The sequence below is a fragment of the Bradysia coprophila genome (assembly GCF_014529535.1).
Source record: "Bradysia coprophila strain Holo2 chromosome X unlocalized genomic scaffold, BU_Bcop_v1 contig_128, whole genome shotgun sequence".
NCBI lineage: Eukaryota > Metazoa > Arthropoda > Insecta > Diptera > Sciaridae > Bradysia > Bradysia coprophila.
Window position 1 is genome coordinate 3387210 of NW_023503295.1, and position 15706 is coordinate 3402915.

The 15706-nt window shown below is 39.7% G+C and overlaps 1 protein-coding gene across 1 annotated transcript; it reads left to right on the forward strand.

Moving 5' to 3' along the window:
- Positions 1–910: 910 nt before the first annotated feature.
- Positions 911–12756, forward strand: LOC119067742 (trypsin-2-like). The gene is made up of 8 exons (XM_037170872.1): positions 911–1075; positions 1167–1267; positions 11525–11647; positions 11720–11854; positions 11914–12024; positions 12106–12226; positions 12285–12304; positions 12371–12756. Exons 1-8 carry the CDS (start codon positions 1030–1032, stop codon positions 12626–12628), a joined length of 915 nt encoding a protein of 304 aa, XP_037026767.1. The 5' UTR covers positions 911–1029; the 3' UTR covers positions 12629–12756.
- The last annotated feature ends 2950 nt before the right edge of the window (positions 12757–15706 follow it).

Sequence of the window (15706 nt, forward strand, 5' to 3'; positions counted from 1 at the left end):
TGGGGGAATTGCACTTTTTGCAATGTTTTCTCCCAGTAGGTAAAGTTTTGACTCACAAACCAAATTTTCGCATGCTTTAATGGTTTTACTTTTTCAAAAAAAGATTTTGGTTCAGAGAAATCATCAAAAAAACGAATATTTTCGCGCACAAATGTAGGCTGAAAAATTGCCAAGAGGTGAGCGCTCTTAAAAATTTCTGAATTTCTTTTTTCTGAGTTTTACAAATATCAAAGTTTAAAAAACTTCAAGGCTTTTCAACTTCGGACAAGCGTGAGGAAACTTCGTATTGCAGGTAAATTTGAGAAAATGGATTGTAAGTCACTTTTTCAGTTGAGGTGTAAATCATACTTTCAAAAATAAATTTAACGAAAGAGGTCAATTCATTCGCTTCCCTTCTGTATATCTACCGTAAACACGCGTAAAAAACTTGGTACAAAAGAGATGCAAGATTTTTGATAGAGTGAACGTATGAACTTCTCTCGCAAAATCGTGTTACACTAAGTTTTTCTGCGTTGCAGGGCAGATACAATTATGTTGTTTCTACATGCCTGAGGGAAGATAATACTAAAATTTTCACATTTTTGTCGAGGTTTCCTCCCTTTCCGTTGTAAAGTTGTAAAGGCTTGATTTTCGATATTTTCGCATGGTCCAAACAATCAATACTCCAAGACAGGTACCGAAAATTGTAGCTATTGCTAATTATGAACAAGGCTGAAGTATACATTTTCCTAGCCACAATACTTTCTTCTTTGTAAAAAATACTTGCACAATTGCACGCTCGTTCAATAATAAAGAATGCTCGTCATTACGATGACTACAGAGACAAATAAAATATCGCAATAGTCCGTATCGCCAAATTGTCTTATCATAAATTGAGCTATCTTATCAATAATATTGTTACAATCAACTCACCTGGAACGTTCAACAATATTGCGAGCACTTCAATTGACAATTTACCTAAGTTTAGTGAGTTTTTATAGTTTGATCGTCTTCGATCCAAATATTTACAAAATATAGCAAATAATCGAAATGACGTTCCGGTCCTTCTATTTTCTATGTTTGCTTCTTGTTACGGGTGAGGCTTGACGCTATTCGTTTTGAAAATCGGAAAATTCTGTCCGTTCATTGTCAGTGAGGCTTGATTCTTATCCCAAATCGATTTTCAGTTAATTTGTGCAGAGGCGATGGCGAAAATAGTGCAGACAAATCGGCATCTACCAGAATCGTTGGTGGTACACTAGCTTATGCAGGCGAATATCCAGCTCAGGTGAGAGTTTTCCCTTACTCATTTTACTTATCCGTAACGGAAACGAACAATACAGGGTAATCAGTCACTCATCGTAATGATAACATTTAACAGTTGTTGTCTCCCAAAACGAACGGATGAGTCATTCTAATGTGGTCGATAACACAATCATTATCTTTAAGCACTGTTTTGCTTCATTTTCTTGAGATTTTTCATGAGTTCAAGGAATTGAGAGGTTTGATTCCATGTCCCCTATCAAAGGCTTCCTTCGATGAAAGAGAAGAAGATATTTTGACAAGTACCCCAAGGCAAGTTAAAATAAACCGGTCTTCTGTCCTTTCGCGCTCAACGTACCACGTTGAAAGAGAAGCAAATACTTTGACAAGTCACAAGTCACAAGTCACTTTGACAAGGCAAGTTATAATAACTAGTCTTCGGTTTTCTCGCTTTAATCATAACACTATGGAAGTGACACTTCATAACACTATGGACATGAAAACTGACAACTCGTGACCTTTGCTCATACCAATACTCTCCCTAGCATCCAAATTCTCTCAAAAAATCGATTTAGGGGGGAAAATAAGTTTGGGAAACGCTGATTTTTAATATGGCTTAAAAACAACAACAACACGAGCGAACAAAGTAGCAGTAATTCATAAACGTAGTTACCACCTCAATAATGGTAGTTTGGTTGCTAGGGAGAGTCTTGCTTATACTCATTTTTAGCCCCGTACGAAGTACAAAGGGGCTTATAGGATTACGATGCCGTGTGTAATTGATGGAATTCGAAGCAGACGGTAAGGGCAAAGTGTTTGCCTATGTTCATAGATGACGAATCTGCAATAAAAATTTTGTCTGCCCGTCTGTCCGTCTGTCACGTCGATATCTTGAGTAAATCAAATCCGATTTCAAAATTTTTTTTTCCCTGAAAGATAGTCGAAATAGTGAGGCTAAGTTCGAAGATGGGCATATTCGGGTCGGCCCTTCGTGAGTTAGGGCCACCTAAGTGATTTAAGGTCTTTTGGTGATATTTATGGCAAAATAAACGATGGAAATGTAAATGACACGGCAAATGTGTATTGTCAATACCAATCCAGGAAAAAAAAGTTTTTTTAAATCGGGTGAGTGGACCGTGAGTTAGGGCCTTAGAAGTGAAATGCTACTAGGGCCCTATGTGTATTTTACATAGAACTCGAGTAAATTTCATTCGTTTTTCGTAATTTTTGTTTGATTTGGAAGGTAATCGAATGCCGAATAGAATGTTGTTGAAAAAAAATTAAATTTGGGTCCTTGGCCTAAGGCCGCTACTAGGGCCCTATGTGTATTTTACATATAACTCGAGCAAATTTCATCCGTTTTTCGTAATTTTTGTTTCATTTGGGAGGTAATCAAAGGCCGAATAGAATGTAGTTGAAAAAAAATTTAAATTTGGGTCCTCGGACTGAGGCCGATACTAGGGCCCTATGTGTATTTTACATATAACTCGAGCAAATTTCATCCGTTTTTCGTAATTTTTGTTTCATTTGGAAGGTAATCAAAGGCCGAATAGAATGTAGTTGAAAAAAAAAATTAAATTTGGGTCCTCGGACTGAGACCGATACTAGGGCCCTATGTGTATTTTACATATAACTCGAGCAAATTTCATCCGTTTTTCGTAATTTTTGTTTCATTTGGGAGGTAATCAAAGGCCGAATAGAATGTAGTTGAAAAAAAAATTAAATTTGGGTCCTCGGACTGAGGCCGATACTAGGGCCCTATGTGTATTTCACATATTGTTGAGAATTGTATCTCATGAACATTCGCTGAATTACTGATCAAGATTGCCATTAAAATAAAAGACATCTAAGTGTACACTGGAACAGTGACACGAAAAAATATGTATGGAAAAGCCTCAGTTACAACTGTACGATCGATCAATAAAGACATTTTCCGGGGACAGCATCCCCAAGTCTCAGTGTTTAAATTGTAGTGAATTAGTAGAATTCCCAACAAGTGGCGCAGCCTGAAAACAACTATTTTGTATAAAATAGTAGAAGCTCCAAACAGTGAATTTTTGTGAATGAAAAAGAAAATTCTCGACGCGTTACTTAAAGAAAATGCGTCAGTATTATTGCAACCATCAGTGAATGGAAATCGGCTACGACCATAAATTTGAACTGAAAACAGAAGAAACGCAAAAAGCGCCGATGTCTAAGGAATAATTTGTTCATAACGCCGGAAAAGCTATCTGAGTGTCAATTTCAATAAAGTCCATTGGCAATGTGGGAAAGAAGAAATCGAGTTCTGTGCCGTACAATTGAAATCAATGCAGTGAATCAGGATTTTAGTGAAAAATGTACCTGGCATACCTTGTGTAACTACATCGGAAATCGTTCTCTAAGAGTGCTACAGAGATGAAAACAGTCTACCAGCCGCATGAAGATTGGTTGCATAAGTTTGTGTTTTGGAAAATCGTCTTTTTGATGAACCAACGCTGTTGGATTATGAAAAGTTTGCAGCGAGAATCTGCAAAAATCAAGTCACTAATTTGAACCTGCTACAAGCGAACGAGATGCTGCAAGGAGTAAACAGGAGGAAGCAATTCATTTTCGATCGGGTGAGTGACTTTATTGACATTAGTGAAAACGTAGCTCGGGTTGGATAGATGAATTAGATTAGGTGAGTGGTTCAGGTCGGTGAGTTCATACTCGAGGTCAGGGTTTTTTTCGGGAACCGTCTTTCTTCATGGTTGATTGTCTTTCGAAGAAGGCTGTTGTTTTAGGTTCGTTTCAGAAAAATGGAAAATAGTTCAAACTTATTTTACAGCGGTTTTTTTTGTAATTTCTTTGTTGAGCTCATTCTTGTTCCGAAAAAATTGATTATGGATATCTGTAATTTAAGTGTGAACAAATTGGAAATTTTTCGAAACGGTGGCGGGTTTGAGTAAGGTGATGAGGTAGAAGTGCTGTGGTATGGACGGGTTTTCGGCTTCTCTTTGTGGCTGCAGTTTTCAATAGAGTCAGGTAGATAGAATGCTCTGGTGTAAGTGGACACTAGGAAATTGACTGTGTAGACGATTACGAACGATCGAAAATGGAATTACTCAAGCGATGTGAGTGGAAAACTGGGCAACAGGAACGATAATGGAAAAAAAAAAAAACAGAAGAGCGAGAGTAGTTGTGAGCGACGACTAGTATACAGCGATGTAAGCGGCAACTTAATAAGGTTCAGAATTCATTGAGGAACTCCAGAAAGACAGCAAAATGAAAGTTTGACAGCATTACAAAACGATTCGTCTGGTCAACGTTTGGTAGAGAGTAGAGGTAAGATATTTACTGGGGATGTGGCCGGAGTCAGCTCAACGGAGTGTGGATTGGCCACAGGCAGTAAATATTCTTTCAAGAAGCCTTGAAATTTATCATAACAGATCGAACATTGAGAACGGCAACAGAATTGAATAAAAAGGGCTAGAATCAACAGTACTGATAATGAAATCAAAAGCCTAAAGAGATGTGGCCAAAGATAATTAAGCGTGAAAAACGGGTGCTTAAGAACGAGAATTTGATTCGGCAACATCATCCGCCAGAAGTTGATTCACAAACCAGCAGTTGGAAATGATTCGGGGCATGCGAATCAAATCAAGTGAATGTGGTAAAACGATTTATTGGGTGGCGTTATCTAATATGCAGAACAAACACCAAAACCAACAAACAGCATAATTACTCTTCCCTTTCCCATAGATCACGTGAAGCGAAAGTTGAGATAAAATGCTGTTTCGAAAGCAATGATATTGGACGGTGGGAGCGAGTGAGTCAGCGAGAACCCAAGATGCTTTGTCCAATATTGATTTAGTCAGTAGCAGACTGACTATGACTGCATGCAGGAATTTCCAACTTTCACAAATTGATGATTATCTTAAACGCGGTGCAGCAGTTCTTGTTGAGAAGAGTGTTGCCAACAAGTGAAAGTAAACGCCTCTGTTTCGGAGAATTTATGCGTTAGAAATTGATTCGCGAACTAGCACGGAACAATCTAATTTGGTTGAGGAAAGCTGACAAATATCCAAGAAAAATTGGCAAGCTATTTTGTAGCAAAAGTTGGACTTGCCAACTAGTCTGTTGATCGTGATTTGACTTCAACTTCAAAGTGAGCTAGGGTGCAAGTGTACACAAATCGTTTTCATAAGTCGTGGCATTACGGAAAAAGTCTAACAGAAGGCCTAAGATACCTCAAACGTAGTTTGGTCGATGGCAGCATGCAATGGTGGAATTTTGGAAGGTGGTAGCAAGTCAGCAACAAAGACGATACTATATTATAACGACGAGATGTCTGTCTTTCTTTCTTTCTTTCTGTCTGTTTGTCCGCTATTTACCGTCAAAATGAAAGTTCAGAGCAAAAAAAAAAAAAAAAAAAACACTTTTTGATATGTTGTAGGGAATGGTCTGAAACGTGGAGAAAACGTGGTCCGGTGAAAAGTCTGTTCGGAGATAGTGAAGTTATGACTGTGCGGAGGTGGAAAATGGCAGAATCGATATAACTCGGTTATTTTGAGAGATGGAGCGTCGGTGGGGGAAGAAGAAATGTTCCATTTATTGTGGGGAACAAAGTTGCAGAAGAAAGTTTTTTTCTAACTTTCCATCGGGAGGTGCTAGAGTGGATTTTATGGGTTTTTTTGAGGGTCTGGAAAATGTTTTAAATTGTGGAGCGGCTGTTTTGGAAGGTGGTGAGGCGTGTGAGACCTCAAATGAAAGGTATTGATGGTACGAAGCGAAGAAAAAAAAGTGGAAAAAAATTGGGGTCAATTTGTTGGAGTTAAGGTGGTAAGTAGGGTGTTTGACCACCAACGGGAAGACGTTTGTAATTGCGGAGCGGCTGCTTTAGAAGCTAGAGGGGCGTGTGAGAGTTTCAATGAAAGGTATGGATTGTACGAATCGAGGAAAAAAAAATTTAGGAAATTCGGATCAATTTCGAGCGAGTGACAGCTCTCCAAGTGGGCCATTTTTGAGCTACTCCAACGTACAGTGATCGATGATGATTTTGAGTTTTTCTTTGGGTGAAATGGATTTGTTTTCGGGGAAAGTTGAATGGGTTTTAGAGGTGAGTGGTGTGGTTGAATAGAAGTGAACACGGTGTACGCTTTTATGTGTGAGTGACCACCCCCTCGATTTTTGTATCTTTGGCTGTGAAGCAGATAGAGAGTTCGTTTCTTCGGCAAAGTTGTTGGGTATTGAAACAGTGGTTGTGCAGAAGTGACCACAGTGTACACTTTTGTGTGTGAGTGACCACCCCCTCGATTTTTGTAACTTTTTGTGTGAAGCAGATGGAAAGTTGGTTTCTTCGGCAAAGTTGTTGGGTATTGAAAGAGTGGTTGTATGGAAGTGACCACAGTGTACGCTTTTAGGTAATAGTGACCACCCCCTCGATTTTTGTAACTTTTTGTGTGAAGCAGATGGAAAGTTGGTTTCTTCGGCAAAGTTGTTGGGTATTGAAAGAGTGGTTGTATGGAAGTGACCACAGTGTACGCTTTTAGGTAATAGTGACCACCCCCTCGATTTTTGTAACTTTTTATGTGAAGCAGATGGAAAGTTGGTTTCTTCGGCAAAGTTGTTGGGTATTGAAAGAGTGATTGTATGGAAGTGATCACAGTGTACGCTTTTAAGTAATAGTGACCACCCCCTCGATTTTTGTAACTTTTTGTGTGAAGCAGATGGAGAGTTGGTTTCTTCGGCAAAGTTGTTGGTTATTGAAAGAGTGGTTGTGCAGAAGTGACCTCAGTGTACACTTTTGTGTGTGAGTGACCACCCCCTCGATTTTTGTGACTTTTGATGTGAAGCAGATGGAAAGTTGGTTTCTTCGACAAAGTTATTGGTTATCGAAAGAGTTGTCGTCTGAAAGTGACCACAGTGTCCACTTTTGTGTGTGAGTGACCACCCCTCGATTTTTGTAACTTTTTATGTGAAGCAGATGGAAGCTTCGTTTCTTCGGCAAAGTTGTTAGGTATTGAAAGAGTGGTTGTATGGAAGTGATCACAGTGTCCGCTTTTGTGTGTGAGTGACCACCCCCTCGGGGGTGGTCACTCACACACAAAAGCGGACACTGCTGTCACTTCCACACAACCACTCTCTCAATTAACAACAATTTTGCCGAAAAAACCAACTCTCCATCTGCCTCACACAAAAAGTTACAAAAATCGAGGGGGTGGTCACTCACACACAAAAGCGTACACTGTGGTCACATTCAGACAACAACTCTGTCCATAACCAATAACTTTGCGGAAGAAACCAACTTTCCATCTGCTTCACATAAAAAGTTACAAAAATCGAGGGGGTGGTCACTCACACACAAAAGAGGACACTGTGGTCACTTTCAGACGACAACTCTTTCGATAACCAACAACTTTGCCGAAGAAACCAACTCTCCATTTGCTTCACACAAAAAGTTAAAAAAAATTTTTGTAACTTTTTATGTGAAGTAGATGGAAAGTTGGTTTCTTCGGCAAAGTTATTGGTTATTGAGTGGTTGTATGGAAGTGACCACAGCGTACGCTTTTGTGTGTGAGTGACGACCCCCTCGATTTTTGTAACTTTTTGTGTGAAGCAGATGGAAAGTTGGTTTCTTCGGCAAAGGTGGTCGGTATTGAAAGAGTGGTTGTATGGAAGTGATCACAGTGTACGCTTTTGTGTGTGAGTGACCACTCCCTCGATTTTTGTAACTTTTTGTGTGAAGCAGATGGAAAGTTGGTTTCTTCGGCAAAGTTGTTGGTCATCGAAAGAGTTGTCGTGGCATGAAAAATAAATAATAAAAAGACGATATTAGACGTTACAAAAGAAGAAGGTGTTGTTGGTTATCGAAAGAGTTGTCGTCTGAAAGTGACCACAGTGTCCGCTTTTGTGTGTGAGTGACCACCCCCTCGATTTTTGTAACTTTTTATGTGAAGCAGATGGAGAGTTGGTTTCTTCGGCAAAGTTGTTGGTTATTGAAAGAGTGGTTGTATGGAAGTGACCACAGTGTACGCTTTTAGGTAATAGTGACCGCCCCCTCGATTTTTGTAACTTTTTATGTGAAGCAGATGGAAAGTTGGTTTCTTCGGCAAAGTTGTTGGTTATTCAAAGAGTTGTCGTCTGAAAGTGACCACAGTGTCCGTTTTTGTGTGTGAGTGACCACCCCCTCGATTTTTGTAACTTTTTATGTGAAGCAGATGGAAAGTTGATTTCTTCGTGAAAGTTGTTCGGTATTGATGATTTTCAGTGGAGTATCACACGGGAATAGGTGTTTTTTTTGTAAAAGGTGTATTAATGGTGATTGCGGGGGTTCAGGGGGCGGCAGCCCCCTGGCATGAAAAATAAATAATGGAAAGACGATATTAGGCGTTACAAAGAAGGTGTTGTTTCGGGCTAACTTAACTGTAAAAATGTGGGAGTGTGACACGGGAAGAGGTGTTTTGTTCGAAAAGGTGTAAGAGTGGTGATTGCGGGGGTCCAGGGGGCGGCAGCCCCCTGGCATGAAAAATAAATAATGAAAATACGATATTAGGCATTACAAAAGAAGAAGGTGTTGTTTGGGGCTAACTTTTCATAAGAATGTTTGAGTGGAGCGAACCATTCGAATGCAGAGGGGTCGAAGACCCCGATCGTTGTAAATGTGTGGGTGCCCTTATGGGCACGGGATCCAACTAGTTTGGAAGAGAAGAGCTGTCAGCGAACTGGTAGTCAGCAAAAAATATTGGATGGTGCGAGCGAGAAGACAGCAGAAAATTATTCGTAGCGAACGAATATACAGGAAATACGGACTCCGTTTGAGAAAATGTTGGAAGCGATAAAGAATGCAAATCAATTCAGCAAAATGAAAGTTAGTATATTGGCCACCAATGGATGTTAGGTCCTTTAGAAACAGAAAGGCAGACGTCGAAGTCAGTGACCCACGTTAAACCTTGATTAATAACAGTCAATGTTGGAGTGGCAATAGTAATTTATTGTCTGGAGATTTCGATACAAAAGTAGGGGTGAGATTTACTGGGGATGTGGCCAGAGTCAGCTCACCGGAGTGTGGATTGGGCACAGGCAGTATTTTCTCAAGAAACCTTGAAATTGGTCGAAATTCTCTTCCCCAACGCTTGGATGGTAACTTTGTCGGCTGTACTACAATGAAAGAAAGAAGAATTCGACATTCCATAGGTCTCCATAATGACAGGTCTCAAGACAATAGTATGAGTTAACAGCGAGCTAATGGTGTAGCGAACCACAGATGAGAAAAGAAGGTCAAGGCAAATCAGTGGCATGTTAATGGTAACGGAAAACGATACAAGAGATATATGAAGTCGTATCGAATGACTGATAATGGTAAAGGCAACAACGAAAGTCTCTACACAAATCGTGGGGTTCAACAGAGCATAACGTGCTATATGTCAACTGGTCAACCTGGCGTGGAAGAAACGTCAGTTAATGAGACAATTGGTAATGCAAACGGCAGCAACATCGAAGTGGTTTCTTCGCGATTCGTAAAAAAAGGAAGAGAAACACAACGACGCAATTGGTCAGTGGCGAACTGGCAACAGCGACGAAACTCCCCATCGAAATTGGTCAGTATCGAACTGGCAGTAAAACCGACATGAAGGCTCCATCAGAATAATTCGCAACGGTGTCGAGAAGAGGTCTCCATCAGAATTGGTCAGTGGCAGAATAACAACATGCAATAGAAATCAGAAAGAAATCGAGATTGGTTTGGTCAGTGCAGGACTGGCAGCATCCAATGAAGACAGAACCGCAGTGGTACCGACGATAACTGAACAATGTGGAAGTATGTTGAAGATACAAAGCAACCGTCGTCGGGTGGAACGACAATTTGGTTGACCTCAATAACAATGTTATGGAAGGTCAAGGTGGGAGTATGTTGAGAATTGTATCTCATGAACATTCGCTGAATTACTGATCAAGATTGCCATTAAAATAAAAGACATCTAAGTGTACACTGGAACAGTGACACGAAAAAATATGTATGGAAAAGCCTCAGTTACAACTGTACGATCGATCAATAAAGACATTTTCCGGGGACAGCATCCCCAAGTCTCAGTGTTTAAATTGTAGTGAATTAGTAGAATTCCCAACAAGATAACTCGAGTAAATTTCATCCGTTTTTCGTAATTTTTGTTTCATTTGAAAGATAATCGAACACCGAATAGAATGTTGTTGAAAAAAAATAATAAATTTGGGTCCTTGGACTAAGGCCGCTACTAGGGCCCTATGTGTATTTTACATTGAACTCGAGTAAATTTCATTCGTTTTTCGTAATTTTTGTGTCATTTGGAAGGTAATCAAAGGCCGAATAGAATGTTGTTGAAAAAAATTAAATTTGGGTCCTTGGACTAAGGCCACTACTAGGGCCCTATGTGTATTTTACATAGAACTCGAGCAAATTTCATCCGTTTTTCGTAATTTTTGTTTCATTTGGAAGGTAATCAAAGGCCGAATAGAATGTTGTTGAAAAAAATTTTAAATTTGGGTCCTCGGACTGAGGCCGATACTAGGCCCTTCAAAAAAATACAATTTTAGGGCGGTTTGAAATTTTTGTTTCATTTGAAAGGAACGTCGTACGGGGCTTCGTAATTGCGCTATGCGCAATTTGTAAGATGTACACATTACATAAAAATTTAATTTAACTACATTAACCGGCGCAATAGGCTTACGGTCAAAGTAGGGTGACAGACGCACTAGGGTCACGTACGCAATAGATATACGGGTTTGTACGGGGCTCAGTCGCAGCAAACGCTCCGACTGTTCTGATGGCTCGTTTCATAGAAGCTTGCAGCCCAAAACTGGGTTCATTTATATGTGGGACGAAAGTAGGTGAGGCCAGCTACAACACCCCATAGTTCCGTGGAACATCGAAGCTGCAGAGAAGGCGGACTCTCCGAAAATTAACTATATTTCTAGTCATAAGTCTCGTGGATCAACTAGCACCATGCGTATACTCTACCTGTAGGTCTTTCCAAGGCCGACATTCGTACAATATTACAACAATTTAAAATAATTTTTTCTCTGACATGTCCTCACTTTTGAGCGCTTTTCACAGAAAACATTTTTTTTTAGAAAAAGTGAAAGATACGTGTTTCCTAGAATTGAAAGACGAATCCAACGAGCTATCACTCATTAAAATGACCGCTTGTTTCCAAAGTTAAAAAAAACACCTGAAGATTTGGCAATATCACTCTTAAAATCTAAATCGTATAAAATGTACAAATAAGGACGAAATGCACTTGCATCGACTAATCACTCTTGTCTCGTTTTTCTTTTTTGCCAACAGATTTCTCTTCAAAAAAGAAACCGTTTTCCCTTCTGTGGTGGTACATTGATTGATGCGAGTCACGTTTTAACGGCTGCTCACTGTTGTACGACTCAAACTGGAGTTGTGAATGGTCCTAGTACGGTATGTATGAATCTAGTTGACCTTTCCCTATTTATTTTTTTCTAGACAATAAATGACTATAACAATTTTCAGTATTTTCTCATGGGTAATTCCTTAACTGTACCTCCGCAAATAAGCTTAAGTAATCAAACTCGAGATGCTACGCATGTGTTTGTACATCCCTACTACAATTCCAATACAATGGCAAACGATGTAGCAGTCATTAGGGTACGTTCGATTTTGTTCCGATTAAAAACTGGATTCTATTCTTCAGATATCGCATTTAGGTTTCACCACCATTCACATTTAACACCACAATTCGTAGTGCTACGCGCACACCAAGTAGACCACCTTCAAACTCTAATTGTAGCGTCGCTGGATGGGGTACGACGTCAACAGTAAGTAACCAAGCTCTGAGAACATCTTAGAACCGACGCGTTTCAACTGAGTGCACGTTCAAATTTCTTGAAATATTACAGGATGGAGCTGCATCCAGTTCTTTACGGCGCGTCAATGTGTTGACGATAGACCATACGCGATGTAATCGCGCATATGGTAACATTCATCCGACAGGAATGATTTGTGCTGGAACAGTTGAAGGTGGGTGGGATGCCTTATCGAAATTTGAAAACTTTTCAATTTCCTTTCTTTTTCGTAGGCGGAAAGGACTCTTGCCAGGTAACGCAGCATGTATTTGTATAAATTACAGGATAGTGTTAAACTGTTGCTTCTTTCTCACATAAGGGCGACTCAGGAGGCGGACTTTACTGTGGAAATTATGTGGTCGGAATTGTATCTTTTGGAGCCACTTGCGGTGATGCAAGATTTCCGGGAGTTTATACGAGTATAGCCGCTTACAATGATTGGATAGATTCGACTTTGGTTTGGAGTGGCGGCTCTCATTACGATATTCCAACGCCAAGGCCTGGCGGTGCATCAACTATCTTCGTATCGTTATATGTCATCGCGTTTGGTGTGTATATTATGTTGGTGTTGAGATAAATTGCGAAAGGCAGCCTATAATGTTAAAAATTGAAAAAGCAATTGGATGTCTAGATTATTTTAGAAATACTCTCTGATGATTCTGGGTTCTGGGATGGTTTCAAAGTTGTTGGATTTTTTACGTTGCAGCCAATTTTTGTTAAATTAAAGATAGTAGCTCGAGCTAGTTATCTTTCTTAATGGGTGTTTGAGGTATCCTCTAATGTGCGATGGCCGAAGGCCAGAGCACATTCCCCGGGGTAACTGTGCACCTGGGAGTGACTGTTGCCCGCGCCAGACGGGTTTAACACTAAAATTGGGCCGATATTTTTTCGACCGATTTTTTTTTCATTTTTTTAACCATGTCTCATAATGTCGGGCGGGAAAGTGAAAAAAATTTTTTTTTACTTTTGATGGACTTTTGATTTTTGACCATTTGCAGCCAGTGCATCGGTCGGTGTACGGTGTGTGTGGGCTCAAAATGACGGCACGTTCAAGACCTATCTAACGATACCAAACATGTTGTGGTACAGTTTCAATTTTGGGTGAAAACACTTTGGAGGTGAAATGGAAACTTAGGGTCGGGAACACTTTTGCACTTGCTGTGCGGATCAGGGGGACTGTGGCAACAATTTTTTTTCTCTATTCGATAGAGCAGGTCCTGAGCTTTCATTAGACACCTCACACGCCGTAGTGATTATGTTTTCCGCCGCACAAACACTCTTCAAATGGGTCACTTCGAAGCTACTCCAAAGCACAGTGAAGCAAAAATGTTTTTGATTGCCGTTTGGCCATTTGGGATGGCATTTTTTTGATATATGGCTCATATTGACGGGTGGGTCAAGCCCTTTCGAACGCATATAAATTTTTGATGGTGGACGCACCGCCGCCGGCACAGAGGTCGAAAATGCAATTTTTTGCCTTTTTGATAATTCGGATACGGGGATTCGATTTTTTTGGTCTGTTTTGACGGATTAACGCGTTTAAAGACGATTAGCGCTTATTTAGTGCATTTCGCACAAATATCGACAGTGGGAACAATGGAAAATTGTCGGTGTGGTTACTTTTAATGAAATTTTTGTGCGCTCAGTGGTCGTTTCTTTTTTATGAGGTTACCACTGACGACAGCTGTGCAACGGCAGTACGTTTCACATTTTCCGGCAAACATTTATGAAAGTGAAAAATATCGCTTATATCCAAGAACACATATAGAGTTGTGGATCGAATTTTTCCTATTAGAAAATGAATCGGAAATTCGCTAATTGAAAAGGGAAAAATTGAACTTTCCCTCAATACGTTACTTTCGTCAATGCAAATCTGATAGCCGGAGGCCCGGGGGTGTGGGGGTGGAACCCCCACTCATAACGTCATCTTCTACACTGAAATTTCTAATTTTTTTTCTTTAGAAAAAATGGACAAGATTTCTAATGTATTGATCACATAGAATTATTGGTTTTATGAAATGAAGCGAGAAATCGCTAATTTAGCAAAGCCAAAGAATATTCCATTTTAGAAAATATGGGGAGAATTTCTAATTGACCAAAATCATGGAATAATTCCTTATGAGAATTTCCAATGGCTGATTTACAAAATGAGCTCAAAACGCTAATTCCACAAATTCATATTGAATTTTTCCTTCTACAAAGTGTTGGTAGAATTTCCAATTTTCCCTTTTACGAAACGAACCGAAAAGTTACTAATTTAGCAAAGCTAAAGAATATTCCATTTTACAGAATGTGGGGAGAATATCCAATTGTTCCTTTTACAAAATGAACAGGAAAATCATTGAATTTTCCCTTCTACAATATGTGGGGAGAATTTCGAATTTTTCCTTTTACTAAATGAACCGAAAAGTCGCTAATAACCCAAAACCAAGCAATATTCACTTTTACAAAATGTAGACAATTTTCAAATTTTTATTTTTACAAAATGTGAGTAAAATTTCTAATGGATCGATCACATCGAATTTTTTCTTTTACAAAATGAGCATAAAAATCGCTAATTGAACCATTTACACAATGTTGGAAAAATTTCTAATTGAACGAAGAAATCAAATTTTTCCTTTTACAAAATGAGCCGGAAATCGCTAATATAACAAATTCATTTAATTTTCCCTTTTACAAAATGCGGGAAGAATGTCAAATGGACAGATCACAACAAATTGTTCCTTTTACAAAATTAGCCGAACAAAGCCAAAGAGTTTTTCCTTTTTTTAAATTGAACTAAAAATAATTAATAAAAGGGCCCATTGGGATTTTCCCTTATACAACATTTTTTAACTTCTTTTTTCCAAAAAAAAGAACTGAACGCAACAATCAACTATGAAGCCCAACATTTATGCGGTGTCATCATCAGACAAGAAACGAAATTTCACATTTTTTTAAGAGATGAACATTTCTTTGTAAGAACTGATTTTAACAGTGATGTTTTGTCTCTTACGTACTTTCGTCTTTTTGCATTGTCCCCGGCGTTGTCGGAATCACCCAAACTTCTAAGAAGATCTTTCAATTTTCGTCTGTTCTCAGGATCTTGAACCTTTCTCCTAAATTCTTGCATCAATTGATCATCTGATGACTCAGGTGAAACAGGAGTTTGTGTTCGCTGTGGTGGTGGGCTTTCCGGTGACGGCTCACTTGCTGAACTGTTCGCGCGTTGTGGCGGTGGACTTTGAGGCGATTCTGGACTATTCAAACGTTGTGGTGGGGGGATTGGTGGAGACGGTAGGCTTGCAGGGCTGTTTTGAGGCTGTATTGGTGGCGGCGGCGGCGTTGATGTCGACCCTCCATCGGGTGAGCCGCGCATCTCCTCCAGAGGATTCACATTTATGTCCGATCCTCCCCGCAAGCGAAGGACAGCGGATCGAATAACACAGGCGCTTGTGCTCAGTTTTCCATCCATACCATGAGTCAATGTACGAAGCATCATCATCTCGTCCTTATACAATGGCCGATTACGTTGTGTCCTGATCATCCTGATCCGACTGGGTCGATGAACTCTTACTGGCCAACACTCGATTGTCAATAAACAGACAATAATCACTGTCGGTCTTATAATTTTTGTTAAATTCGTAATTGTCACCAATGCAATGACACTCGCCGG